The 13,218-nt window shown below is 36.9% G+C and overlaps 1 protein-coding gene across 2 annotated transcripts in view; it reads left to right on the forward strand.

Moving 5' to 3' along the window:
* The window catches only part of CPB1 (carboxypeptidase B1), a 34,118-nt gene that overhangs the window by 12,907 nt on the left and 7,993 nt on the right, over positions 1 to 13,218 (forward strand). Inside the window, exons 4-11 of one of the 2 annotated variants that reach the window (XM_040480435.1) lie at positions 2,141 to 2,240; positions 2,328 to 2,429; positions 3,277 to 3,378; positions 5,999 to 6,109; positions 6,199 to 6,289; positions 7,162 to 7,364; positions 11,974 to 11,989; positions 12,028 to 12,033. In XM_040480435.1, the coding sequence (XP_040336369.1) occupies positions 2,141 to 2,240; positions 2,328 to 2,429; positions 3,277 to 3,378; positions 5,999 to 6,109; positions 6,199 to 6,289; positions 7,162 to 7,364; positions 11,974 to 11,988 (724 nt within the window). In that variant the 3' untranslated portion in view covers position 11,989; positions 12,028 to 12,033. The remainder of the gene's footprint in view (positions 1 to 2,140; positions 2,241 to 2,327; positions 2,430 to 3,276; positions 3,379 to 5,998; positions 6,110 to 6,198; positions 6,290 to 7,161; positions 7,365 to 11,973; positions 11,990 to 12,027; positions 12,034 to 13,218) is intronic. The other variant, XM_040480434.1, reaches the window with a different exon arrangement.

The raw sequence follows: 13,218 nt of genomic DNA on the forward strand, positions 1-13,218 counted from the left end.
ATATTAAATAATTTTTCTGAAGTCAACTTACAAGTTAGTAAAAACTATGACCCCTGACCTTTTGATTCCTAATTCTGGATTCTTCCTACTTCTGCCCTATCCCTTAACAATCCAATTTGGGTGTTGAGTATAATTATAGAACATACTATAAACATTATTCTTAACTGTAGCAGGCAGAATGATGGCCCCCCACCCCGAAAATGTCTACATCTTAATCCCCAGAAGACCTGAATATGTCACATTACATGGCAAAGAGGAGTTAGAGTTGTAGATGGCGTTAAAGTTGCTAAACAGCTAAACTTAAAATAGGTAGATTATCCTAGATTGTCCAGATAGGCCCAACATGATCACAAGGTCCTTACAAGTGTTAAAGGGAGGCAGAAGAGGTCAGAGTGATGTGACATGCAGAGGACTTGAGCGGCTGTTGCTGGCTTCAAAGTTCAAAGACAAGGGCAAAGAGCCAAGGAATGTGGGCAGCCTCTAGGAGCTGGAAGGGGCAAGGAATCAGATTCTCCCATACAACTTCTAGAAAGAAGCACCTTGATTTGTTGACACCTTGATTTTAGCCCATTGAGACCGGTGTTGGACTTCTAACTTACAGCACTGTAAAATAATAAATTCATGTTGTTTTATACCATTCTACATTTGTGGTAATTTACAGCAGCCGTAAAAATGAGTATACTAACAAAGTACTGAGGGCTGCTCAAAGAGAAACTTTCTTTCTGCAAGCTAAATTTTTAAGTCTGCTCCTTTTCCCTTTTCTTTTCAATACCACCTTAAGACAGTTAAGACCTTAAGATAGTATTTGCCTGGGGGCACCTGGGTGGTTCAGTCCTTAAGCATCTGACTTTGGTTCAGGTTTGTGAGTTTGAGCCTGGCTTGGGCTCTGTGCTGACAGCTCAGAGCCTGGAGCCTGCTTAGGATTCTGTGTCTCTCTCTCTGCCCCTCCCCCATTCTCTCTCTCTCTCTCTCTCTCTCTCTCTCTCTCTCTCTCAAAAATAAATATACAAATAAACATTTAAAAACATTTTAAATGACAATATTTGCCTCTTGCTAAGGAGCAAATATTATTTAGTATTAATTTATTGCATTTTCCATAAACAGACACAAGTTCGTTCCCAAGTTAACCAAACGAAGAAGAGACTAGGAGGGAGGTTCAGAGGATGTCCCTGACATACTTCATCAGAAAGCCCTTGGAGCAGCCACAGGAGAAGTAGACTTTTGATATGTGGCTGCAATTCTCTGTATGTCAGATAAAAACATTTCAAGGCTTCACTGTGGATGATACAAGTTTCTGCAAACTAGCTTCTGTCCATAATATTCACAGTGCTGTGATCAAGGACATTAATGCTCATAAAATTTTGTCCTTTCAGAACACACTTTTTACATTCAATAGTAAGTAGCAAAGACAAATGAAGTCACACATAATCCACACCTTCCAGCCTGCCCTTTATAATAGGAACTTTCACCTGAACAAACATTTATGGAAATAAGCAGGCCTCAAAGGTCTGTCACCAATTTTCATAATACTTTGCTACAGAGCCATTCTTTGATTACTTTAAACCAACCAAAAATAGGCAAGCAGAAACTAGTTCTTTAACTCCAGAATTTTTTGCCTAATAATAAATTTTTAGTTTATTAATATTTCTGAATTTCCACCCATCAAGACATTTTTCTCAAAACCTAGAGAAAGGCCCTCAAGTGACCAACTGTCTCAGTTTACCTGGGACTGACTGGTTCCTGGGACATGTGACTTTTAGTGCTAAAACCAGGGAAGTCCTGGGGAAGAAAGACCATAGATAGGGCTCAAATGCATACTTTTGTGTGGCTGCCCAAGGCCCTGATCCAGAATGCCCCAGGTACCAGGGGAAACCATTTTCTGAATTTAGAGTCCAAGGAAATGTAAATATCTCAAGTTTGGCCTGAGAAAAGAGCCTGCCTTACCTGCACTCTCCAACGATATGTTCACTCTTTGTGATGAGCAGCTCTGTTGAAGGGCATCAGGAATGATCAGAGGACACATGCGACTCCGTGGAGAATGTACTGCACCATTTACTAACACAGTGACTCTAAGTTTTTGCACATGTTCACTGGGAAATACTCGTATGTTCACAGGAGCCTCCCCTTTGGTTTATTGCAGGGTATTGATAAGCAACCTGAGATCTGTGTTAGAAGGCCAGTTTGACAGCCAGGTCCGTGCCACTGGACACAGTTATGAGAAGTACAACAAATGGGAAACGGTATGATGTGCACATGATTTAGACAGACATTGTTTTGGGAACTGAACTAAGAATGGCACATTAATCCACAAATGGTTGCATTGGTAGATAGAGGCTTGGACTCAACAAGTCGCCACTGAGAATCCAGGCCTCATCTCTCGCAGAGCCATCGGAACCACATTTGAAGGACGCACTATGTATCTCCTCAAGGTAATCATTTTTAACCATGACCTTGCCATGTCTGAGGGCTTTAAATCAACGAGTTCTAACACATTAACATCTGTTACACAGACATGCTCATCCCAGCATTGTTATAACTCTTTTCCTGTCTATATGCCCCAGGGAATCAAACAGATTCCCTAGCTTCTTTTATCATATGTGGATTTTTAAATCATTATTTTGATTTATTCGAAAGGAAAATGCAATAAAATAAGAGAAGTCCTATAAATTTAACCACATTCCTGTAAGCAATGTAAATGATCACCTACCTTGATGAAATTCTTCTCTCCCAGATGTTGTTTGCAAATCCATTTGCTAAAGAGGTTCATAAACTTCACGTCTATCAGGCAACATTACAAAGCGTAGCAACAATTTGTTTCTGTCGTCCTCTAATGCCATTTTTGTCATGTAATTCTAATGAAGAAAATAAAAAGACAAGGAGTAAGTGGGAGAGAGAAGAAAATTCTTACAAGATTAGCAACAATCATGATTACTTCTAATTACTCATCCAGTTGTCTTGGTCATGTCACCTAATAATAGCAGCTGAAAATAACCTCCACGTGAGTACAATTAAGCAGTGTAATCAGCATCTTCTGAAAAATATGAGCTTGTCAAGCTTAATAAAAATAATAAACAGCCATGTAAGCCTTCAGTTCAAACACTGTGAGTGTCTAGAGGCAAGAACATACTGTGCTAGTATTGTGTTTTAATTTAATCACAGGATATATCTCTTGCTGCTGTCAAGTTTCACCTGTTGAATCCAAAGCCCAGACTGGTAGTGAATGTTAACCCCTGAATGTGATGAATCACCGTTTCCCTTTTTCTTTGCTTGCAATAGGTTGGCAAAGCTAGACCACATAAGCCTGCCATTTTCATGGACTGTGGTTTCCATGCCAGAGAGTGGATTTCCCCTGCATTTTGCCAATGGTTTGTGAGAGAGGTCAGTATATAGAATGATTTTGGGCGGAGGGAAGTAGAAAGTGTTTTTTTATTTAACAAAAAACTTCAATTTCTTATAACCAGGCTATAATAAGAGTAGTAACACAGAAAAAAAAAATCATAATTACAAGTTCCCAATTTTAGGGAACATTTATAAGGTAAAATTTTAAGTTTTTGTAAACTTTTTTAACTTTATTTATTTTGAGAGAGAGTGCACAGAGGAAGGGCAGAGAGAAGAGAGGGAGAGAGAAAGAATCCCAAGCAGGCTCTGCACTATCAGCACAGCACCCAATGCGGGGCTCCAACTCACGAACGAACCGTGAGATCATGACCTAAGCCAAAGTCGGACATTTAACTGACTCAGCCACCCAGGAACCCCTGTAAGATTTTAAAACAGTTATCAAATTTGATTTATTTAAATTGGACTCATCAGAACTTTCTCACCCACCTTTGGTGGAGAGACTAACTGGTAGTATAATGGAGAGGTCATTTAAAAGTAAATGTGGATAAACCACTAGCTTCGTCATTATCTTTTGGACAGTAACTGTCGTATACTTCACAAAAAAACAACAACAACAATGAATAGTGGTCCCTACTCTAAATGATACTGTTTTTCACTCCTTGTAATTGTAATAAGATATATGTGAAATCCCTTTAACTGAAATTTTTTAAATATCCATGAGTCCATATTGATATAAACAAATTATTCAATAAATATATAAAAGGGAAAGAAGGAACAATCTTTCTTAAAGAAGAATTATAACTAATGGATATACAAAGGATGGACAAAAGAGAAAATTACCATTAGAACACCACAGTAATAATCATTTCATGAAAATCTACGTATGGATGCAAAAATTAGTGAGTAAAAGTTTAAAGACAAATAGGACATTTGCAGTTTCAAAGTATCTCCCCAAAAATATGTATTAAATTACAAAGACAAAGTTTACAGTAGAGAAACAGCAGAAACTATTTAACCAAATAGTGATCAAGGTTAACATCACTGGTAACATCATCAGCATAAGACAAAATCAGTATCATGTACCACCAGGTATTATGTACGGAAAAGACACAATGTCTTTATGGTATTCTTCCTAAAAATGCATAACCTTCCTCTAATCATAAAGAAAAATTGAGACAAATCCAAATTGAGGGGGCTTCTGCAAAGTAACCAGACTAGTACTCTTCAACAGTGTCAAAGTCATAAAAAACAAAGACTGAGGAACTCTCACAGAGAAGAGGAGACAAAGGAAACATGACAACCAGCATAGTGTGGGATTGTATATTGGATCCTAGAGCAGAAAATAATAGTGGAAAAACTGGCTAACTCTAAATAAAACCTATGGTTTAACTTATATTACTGTGTCAATGTTAATTCCTTCACTTTGATCGCTGTACCATGATTGAGTTAGATGATAACATTAGGAGAAGCTGAGTAAAGGGCATACGGGAACCCTTTGCATTAGCAACTCTTCTCTAAGTCTAAAATTATTTCAGAATTAAAAGTTTAAAATATTGAAGTACTTTTAAAATTAAGAATATTATTATATACAATATACGGTCTTTTGTGTGAAACACTTGTGTATATATTTGTCATGGTCTTGGTTTCTAGACATGTTATGTATCCAATTGTCACCATTTAACTTCAATGGGTATCTCGCCATCTGCCCTCTGGAAGGGAAAAACTTTATTATTACTTTGGTTATCTCTAAGATTAGACCACTAAAAAGAACACAGTTCTGTAGCTCCTCCAAACTAAACATCACATATTTTATCATGTGTTTTTATAATGAATATACATGTGTAGAGTCACAAAAAGTATATTAAAACTATTAATACATAGAAGCCTTAACTATTTTAAAGTCTACTCAAAAAAGCCTAGGGAAGAGTTGAATTGAAGTTTAACATGATACTGGGGCTGAGGAACTATGACTAAAAGAACATAATAAATGAGTATGAGGTCCTTCATTCATAGAGGAATGTCCACATTACTTAGCAGGGGTAGCTAGTCCCTTAACAGGGTTCCCTTCTCAATACAGAGGAGTAAGAAGGAGACTTTCATCTTTATGCAGGCTTTGGTGAGAGCCACCCAAAATCTACCAGTGTGAGCTCACTTCATAAAGGAGGGCTTCTTCATTCCTCTTCCTTATTGGACATTCTCTCTAGTAAGACTATCTACAGGAGGTTTCACAAAACTTAAATAAATTTCTAGATGATAGCAGAAACACCCATAGCCACCCATAGACATTCCTTACTTACTAAAAACAGGTCTTACCTTCATATCCTACTCACTTTGAAAAAAATTTACTGCAGTTACTATTAGAAAATGAATATGTTTTTTAATAGTCTAGTTTTATTAAATCTTTGCTCATCTTTAAAGTGAAAAGTTAAATAAATAATTATTCGAGTTATATATGGATGTAATAGAATGTCCTGGAAACAGAGAAGAATTAAAAGCTATTTTAATCAAAACTATGGGTAAAATTTTGCTAACTGCCTTTTAAATATTAAATAGCTACCTCAGTAGGTAGATATTATTACCAAAGTCAATATTCATACAGTCTATGTAAGTTTCACACATTCCATTTTTTCATGAAATTCTCTTCCTAATTCATACACAGGCTATTCGCACCTATGGACATGAGAGCCACATGACAGAACTTCTCAACATGTTAGACTTTTATGTCTTGCCTGTGGTCAATATTGACGGCTATATCTACACCTGGACCAAGGTATATGAACCAATACTGAGAGGGGCTGATGAAATTAAAACCAACCCACTTTCTATTATACTTGACCTAACCACACAATCCACTTTCAGAACCGAATGTGGAGAAAGACTCGCTCCACCCAGATTGGAACCACCTGCATTGGCACAGACCCCAACAGAAATTTTGATGCTGGTTGGTGCAGTAAGTATCTAGCTGACCATTTTGCCATGCATCTATTGAAAAGCCTGGGAGGACAAACAACATAGGAAAACAAAACAGTGTCTAAAATAAGAAAAAATGTCAAGGTTTACATTTTAGAATTCTAGCTTTCTGAAAGCACAGTTTATTTATTCACTCAAAAAAATATATTACGTGCTGTATAGTGTTCCCAGCTGTGCTAGATGCTGGAAACACAAGGCTGAGCAATCCAGACAGAATTCTACTACTTTGAAATGTATCATCTAGAGGAGACAGTCATTAAATAATTATTTAAATTAAAATGTGATATAATTACAATTTTGTGATTCAACTCTCAGAAAATGATTACAAGTAATAAGAAAATTTCTCATGTATGTTAGTTTCCCCCTTATTAATTTTCTTGCACTATATTGAGATTTCATTGTATAATACTACACAAAGACACACTGATAATTTCACATGCAACTTTTTACCCCATTAGCTTAAAAACATAAGACCCTAATCTCATGACTAAATGTATGTGCATGCCTTATATACCTACATGATCACGAGGGCGCCTATAAAAACAGCTTTTCTTTTTAAGTTTATTTATTTATTTTGAGAAAGAGGGTGAGCAGGGGGAGGTACAGAGAGAGAGAGGAGAGAGAATCCCAAGCAGGCTTCACACTGTCAGCGCTGAGCCCAACGTGGGGCTTGATCTCACAAACCGAAACAACGAGATCATGACCTGGGCCAAAATCGTGGCAATCAACCAACTGAGCCACCCAGGAGCCCCAAAAACAGCTTATTTTTAACTCTCTAAATTGGAAGTTTGAAACATGCTTTGTAAGAACTTTAGTAGGTGGCCATTCCATTAATGACATATGTTTTTGTAGAAGTCGGAGCCTCTCGAAAGCCCTGTGATGACACTTACTGTGGACCTGCTGCAGAGTCCGAAAGAGAGACCAAGGCCCTGGCTAATTTCATCCGCAGCAACCTCTCTTCCATCAAAGCATATGTGACAATCCACTCATACTCCCAAATGATGCTCTATCCTTACTCCTATGATTATAAACTCACAGAGAACAATGCTGAGTTGGTAAGTAGTTGTGGTAGTAAATATGGTATTTCACTGTTGAAAATTTTTAAATCCTATTCCTGAGAAAAAAAATTATAAAAACAATTTCTAAAAGTTCCATTAATTTTTGGCAGTAGAAGCAAAGAAAAAACTTAGTACAGATTTATAAGGAATCTGGAATTGGCTGATAAATTGGCTAAAAGAGATATGATTTTAATGGGGGGAAACAGTTCCCAACATTTAAACCAGTTTAGTCACTAATTGTCAAAATGACAATAGCTACACTTACTCCTGCTTCACCACAATACTAACTACATGATGATTTCAGATGCATCTGGGATAATCAACAAGGTTGCTTCATCTCACACACAAACAGAAAGTCAATTCTGTCAAGTTGCCTTGAGCTGGATCTGACATAGGCAGAGCATGGCAGATGTCATTAGGAATTTGGCACATTTGGTTGATACTGGGTTAAGTGATAAGATCTTAAAATTGCTTATTCCACTGTTTGATTATATGAGACACAGTAGTAAAGCAATCAATGAATGAATAGTATGAATGGGTACTTCCTAGATATAGGAAATAATGCAAAAAAATATTTAAGTGTCTATGACACAAAAAAACGCAATCTTGTTAGAAAATCATGATATAACCACATGAAACGTCAAATAATATAAGAATTTTATAACATTCACATTAACAAATATCACATGTCAATGCATAATTTTTTAAAATCAGCAGGTTTGAATCCTTCAAACAATATTTTCTAGTTTATGAAACATCTGGCTGCCATAAGTTGGGACCAATGACCTTAAGAACAAGTGTAAGATTTAAAGCATTTGAGTTATGCCAAAAAATAAAGGGGGGGGGTTCCCACTTAGACAATGACATAGATATTTGGCTTACCTAAATGCATAAATTTGAAGAGCCAGTGACTTTAACAACTGGAAACTGTTGTTTTGTACTTTCAGTCTTTCAGAGACCAAATAAAATATGTAATACTATAAATATTTTGTGAAGAGCAAAACGGGAAAATAACTCAGCCTCTTAGAAAACTAGATCCTTTTCATTAAAAAAAAAAAAAATCTATTTTTCAAAAAGCTTCCCATTTTCCCTGTCCACAGCCAAAAAAACAAAGGAAAACATCATTAGCTGGAACCATTAACTATTTCAATTTTCCAATTATGCTCCATCTGTTAAGTGTTCCCAGTGGGTGCTCACAGTCCTGCTATCCCAGAGATGGGTGTGGTCAGATCCTCATTTCAATCCCAGATTTCAGTCCCTGAGGAAAGAAGGTGGGGCTATGTTGTTTGCTTTATTCATGTGAATATGTTTAAACTGTGCCACATCAGAAAAGAAAAAGACAAAGCCATATTAAGTGTAACAATAATCAATACATCCAGTTTGCTTAATATATCCAGTTTTAAACCCAAATTCTAAAAGACTAATGCTAACAGAAAAATTTTAAAGTGTTCTTTGGAAATGAGCTGCTTCACAAATCATCAATACTTTTTCTTATTGGGGAATAAGTTAATTCTAATTAACAAAGAATTGGAATAAACAGAATTATATCCAGTAAAATATTCATAATCTGGATACAAAAATACAAACCATAATACAAAAAATACAAACCATAAAATAATCTTATGTTGGATGTTTACTTTTATATTCACAAAACCAATAAATTCAAGAAAAAGTATATGCTACTTCTTACCCTTTCTGAGCATGACAAGATAGGTGGCTGAACTGCAAATTTAATTGTACTTATATCACAGTAATTGATTTAAAAGTTACTTTAATTTCCAATCATTTTTTTCTATGATTAAGCTTTTGCCTAGCGCCTTAAAAGAAATACTTAAGCGTCACTAGTAAAATCTAAAGTGAATGTTAATTTGATTATTTGATTCATTGGGAATCTGAATTTAATCCAGCACCCCAAAATAACTTAAATCTTTTGAATAACTAGAGATCCTTTCCATCGTTTTCTTATTTTGCATAATTCCAATTCACTAACTTCTTAAGTACATTCTGCTAGAGCAACTCATAACTGTAGTGTTAATGAGTAAATACACATAGGCAAAAAAGAATCTGAGTCTCTCATAAAGAAAAATGTTGGCTTTTTCACAGTTTTTATTTGTAATGAGGATATTAAGAACAAAAAGTAGAAGTCTTGATCTGGGTACAGTAAATGTTCCATCCAAATCTAGTGCTTTTAAATTAATTCTCAGCTAGAAAAAAATGTGATCCCGCTGCAGAAAACTAAAGGTAGGGAAAGATTAACAAGATTAATTCTTGGCATACCACATTATAAATAACTTAGAATTTCTTAAAGTGGACTTTGTCTTACACAGAATTGAGTGCATAGATATGGATATGATTCTTACTTATCTTTACATTTCTAAAACTTACAAGATTATGTTTGTAGCAAAAAAAAAAAAAATGCTTCAAGGAGAATAAGACTGTAAACTGAAGGAAATTATCCTGTACCTATATTAGAATTCTTAGCACAAATTTAGGACACACAGCAATCTTTGATATCTGAGTCACGATAAAAATGTATGTGGCTTCATTTCTGAAAGATGTTACATGTGATTGCCTGACAATTATTCATATCATGAGACAACCTTCAGAGAACGCACAAGACCAATGAAGTAAAAGAACAAGAGAAGTAATAGCATGAATTACAAAGAAAGCTACCAAAAAATATGTCTACAGATCAGTAAAAAATATGAAGAATCATAAAAATATCTTACATGTATAATGCTTTCCAGTTTGCTAACTGCTTTTACACATACTACATTATTTAAAGAAAGAATACAAAGTGCACTGTGAGTTTCCAATGGCTTCACACACTATCCAGTTCCTCGGTGTTGACTTATTCAATATGAAGCTATCACTGTCATCAAAGGAAGTTTTAAGGCCCACAAAAAGAATATAATTACATTTCCAAAATTCTAAAAGATAATGAAATGCTGGATCGTATGACCTCTTTATTGTCAGAGTAAATAAAAACTAGGAGAATTAATTGAAAAGGTTTTCAAAACTATCTATATCTTTGCATTTACTGAGCAGGGAAGAAACTCCAAATCTTTGGTCCATCTCCCCCCCCCCCAAAAGGGCCTATGTGGCACTATTAATAATAATTATTATTATTATCATAATACCATTTCTAAGTCCAAAAGCAGGAACCCAGAATAATAACTGGTCAACTAAGTATCTTGACCCGTTCCCCAGACTGACCAAACTGGAAACTGATATGCACCACACAAAGGTACCAGGACATACCTCTCACACCACGTTTCTACATTAGAAGTATGGAACTTTACAGCTGGAAATCTTGAAATTTCTCTGGTTCTGCTTTCTCATTTACCAGCTGCAATAATGAAGGTTTTGCTAAGCCAACACCAGTAGTAGAGACAGCCTTGGGCCTAGAGCTATTGGATCCTGAAGGACTTCCTAGACTGCCCCAATTTCCAGAGACACCCACACATTGGGTAGCCCCTGTAGCCATTTTGCAGAACATTCATCAAATTGCCTTTCTTCCCACAAACACATTATTACCTCTGTGCCTGGATACTGCTAAGAATTTACACTGGTCAGCTGAGATGCCTAACCTCAGGGCCCAGTCTTTATGACTCTAGCCCATACTTTCATGGGCATATACTCTCTAACCAGGAGAAAGATGACGGTCTTTCTGAAAAATTATTAAACTTGACCGAAAGAGAAGAATCCATTCCTAAAGCCTAACACCTTCTAGTCCAATGGCACTTCACTACCTCTTAATTAAAGTTTTAGCTAATGAGCTACCAAGATAGAAATCCACTGCTCCACCCAAGCATGTGAGCACAAAGCAAGACCATGATTAGAGATAAACATAAAAATCAGAGGGAAGAAATGCTGTGATTAGAAGGTGGATAATTGCAGGCCCATGTGCATACCCAATCACAGCTGTCCCCACATCCCTGCCTAATAACAAAAATGACAAGGATATAGTCCCACTGTCAGGCAGGCCACCAGCAGCTAAGGCAGACCAGGACCTGAGACACAAAATATTCACTTCAGGTATTTTCTCAGAACTTTTAAATTTCACTTATAATACAAAAAAAAAAAAAAAATTTAGATGACAACCGCAGAATTTATTTAATTAGAGAAAATGTTGTTGTTTTATCACTATACACTTTAAGTGACTTCTTGGCCTATTAAAGTTCTCCTACAGAGGCCTGGTCAGTACATGGCTCATCAGGTAATTACCAAAAATTTCACTGAGTACCTATCAAGTGCTCAGCGTAAACCATGGTTTTTGCTATCAGAAACGTCAGATCTTATTGAAATGTTAAGACTCAGATATCAGAAACCATACAAGAGAAGTACAGAATGTGGAGTTTCAAACTAAGCACAGTAGTAGGAATGCAGGGCAGGAAAACGGTAATATGTGATAAAGCTATTCAATGAAAGTTATAGAAAGGAGAAACAATTTATTCTGGGCCTTGAAGGATGGGCAGGGTTTGGGGGACAGAGGGCTGAAGAGAGCATTTTAGGCAGACAGAAGAGCCAACAAATGTGCAAGAAGGACACTGAAAAATGGAGAGGGAAGGAGAAGGATCAGCCTGTTTCAAGTGTTCTTGTGGAGAAAGAGCGGGAGTGAGGTAAGGAGATTCTGGAGGGACTTAAATGTCACAATGAGTCCTGTGTCATAGCAGGCCCTAGAGCCTGTAACCTGGTAAATATGATTGCCAGCTGAAATACAGGACTCCCAGTTAGATTTGAATTTCAGAGAAATAACAATTTTTAGTGTACCTATCTTCCAAATATTGCAGACTTATACTGAAGAAGTATTCACTCTTTATCTGAAATTTAAATTTAATGGGGCATTCTGTATTTTTTGCTAAATCTGGCAACATGGCTAGTAAAGTGATATTTTAGCAGCATTGACCTAGCAGCAGTGTTTAAGAGACACTTACTTATACTATCATCAGCAAAGAAGATAGGCATTCAGAGAACCTTCAAAATGGTTGTCCTCCTTTTCAATTTTGTCTCTAAAATACACTCGTGTTTACCATAATTATGTCTTTTTTTTTTCAACGTTTATTTATTTTTTTGGGACAGAGAGAGACAGAGCATGAACGGGGGAGGGGCAGAGAGAGAGGGAGACACAGAACTGGAAACAGGCTCCAGGCTCTGAGCCATCAGCCCAGAGCCCGACGCGGGGCTCGAACTCACGGACTGCGAGATCGTGACCTGGCTGAAGTCGGACGCTTAACCGACTGCGCCACCCAGGCGCCCCCATAATTATGTCTTTTATCTGACTTTCCTGTAAACTAGTTTTGCGCTCCCCCCCCCCCCACCGCAGCCGACCCCCTAGGAGACATTTGGCAATGTTGGAGAGGCATTTTTGGTTGTCATAACTGTAGGAGTGCTATAGGCATCTCGTGGGTAGAGGCCAGAGAATGCAGATAAACAGTCTACAATGCACAGGACAGCCCCCACAACAAAGAATTATCCAGCCCACATGTCAAGAGTGCTGAGGTTGAGAAACCCTGCTTTAAAACTAAGATAAGAACAAAGTCACATTCCTGGCTCAAGGCCCCTGGCTTTCACCCTCCTCACAAATAGTTTATAGTGTTCTGCAAATCTGAAGTGCAAAAGATACAGTACATTCTCATTATACAGCATTTATTTTTTAATACTTATTTGGAAGTACAACCTACACACACACACACACACACACACACACACACACACACAAATACTCTAGACTTTGCAACTTCAGCTGATTCACCCTTCACATTTTCCTTGATTTTAAAGAGCTGAAAAGTATGTATGTAGATCAGCCAAAGAAAAAACTGCTTTACATCAGTGCAAGCATTCCCACTCT

This window comes from Herpailurus yagouaroundi, unplaced genomic scaffold (assembly GCF_014898765.1).
Source record: "Herpailurus yagouaroundi ecotype Mexico unplaced genomic scaffold, PumYag 159, whole genome shotgun sequence".
NCBI lineage: Eukaryota > Metazoa > Chordata > Mammalia > Carnivora > Felidae > Herpailurus > Herpailurus yagouaroundi.